At 42.7% G+C, this 459-nt stretch overlaps 1 protein-coding gene across 1 annotated transcript in view; it reads right to left on the reverse strand.

Moving 5' to 3' along the window:
• LOC119590541 (nucleolar protein 10-like) overlaps positions 1-459 on the reverse strand; it is a 7,961-nt gene that overhangs the window by 1,515 nt on the left and 5,987 nt on the right. The window contains exons 12-13 of the mRNA XM_037939196.1: positions 318-411; positions 32-100 (exon numbers count right to left, since the gene is read on the reverse strand). Coding sequence (XP_037795124.1) covers positions 32-100; positions 318-411 — 163 coding nt within the window. The remainder of the gene's footprint in view (positions 1-31; positions 101-317; positions 412-459) is intronic.

The following is a 459-nucleotide window of genomic DNA, read 5'->3' on the forward strand; positions in this document are numbered from 1 at the left end:
TCAACATTCCAAAGACCACCAGCTTTCGTACCTTCCTCTCCTCATCGTCCTCGGAGATGATGGAGTCCGAGTCGGAGCTCTCGCCCTGCAGCATCTCCTCCTGAAGTGAAAAGAAAAAACATTCAATTCTCCTCAGATATTAAGAGACAAATAAACAAAGGACACAAACAGCCACAGAGAAAAAGAAAGCCATAACTCAATTTCAAGAGAGATCCTTCAACATACACACTCTAGAAGGAAAGTGAGAGGGTATGGGTGAGTTATTTACCTCAAATAGTGAATGAGTTGCTTAAAGAGTGAAATAGAGCGAAACTCACCCGAGCTTTCATAAATTCTTGCTCCTCTAACTCCTCCTCTGCTTTGGCCTTCAACCTCTTCTTGTCCATTCTGCCGATGGCTGGATTAAACAGCCTGTAAAGTTCATATCAAAGTTGTAAAAGGAACCCCAGTACAACTATG

The sequence above is a fragment of the Penaeus monodon genome, chromosome 27, assembly GCF_015228065.2.
Source record: "Penaeus monodon isolate SGIC_2016 chromosome 27, NSTDA_Pmon_1, whole genome shotgun sequence".
NCBI classification, from domain to species: domain Eukaryota; kingdom Metazoa; phylum Arthropoda; class Malacostraca; order Decapoda; family Penaeidae; genus Penaeus; species Penaeus monodon.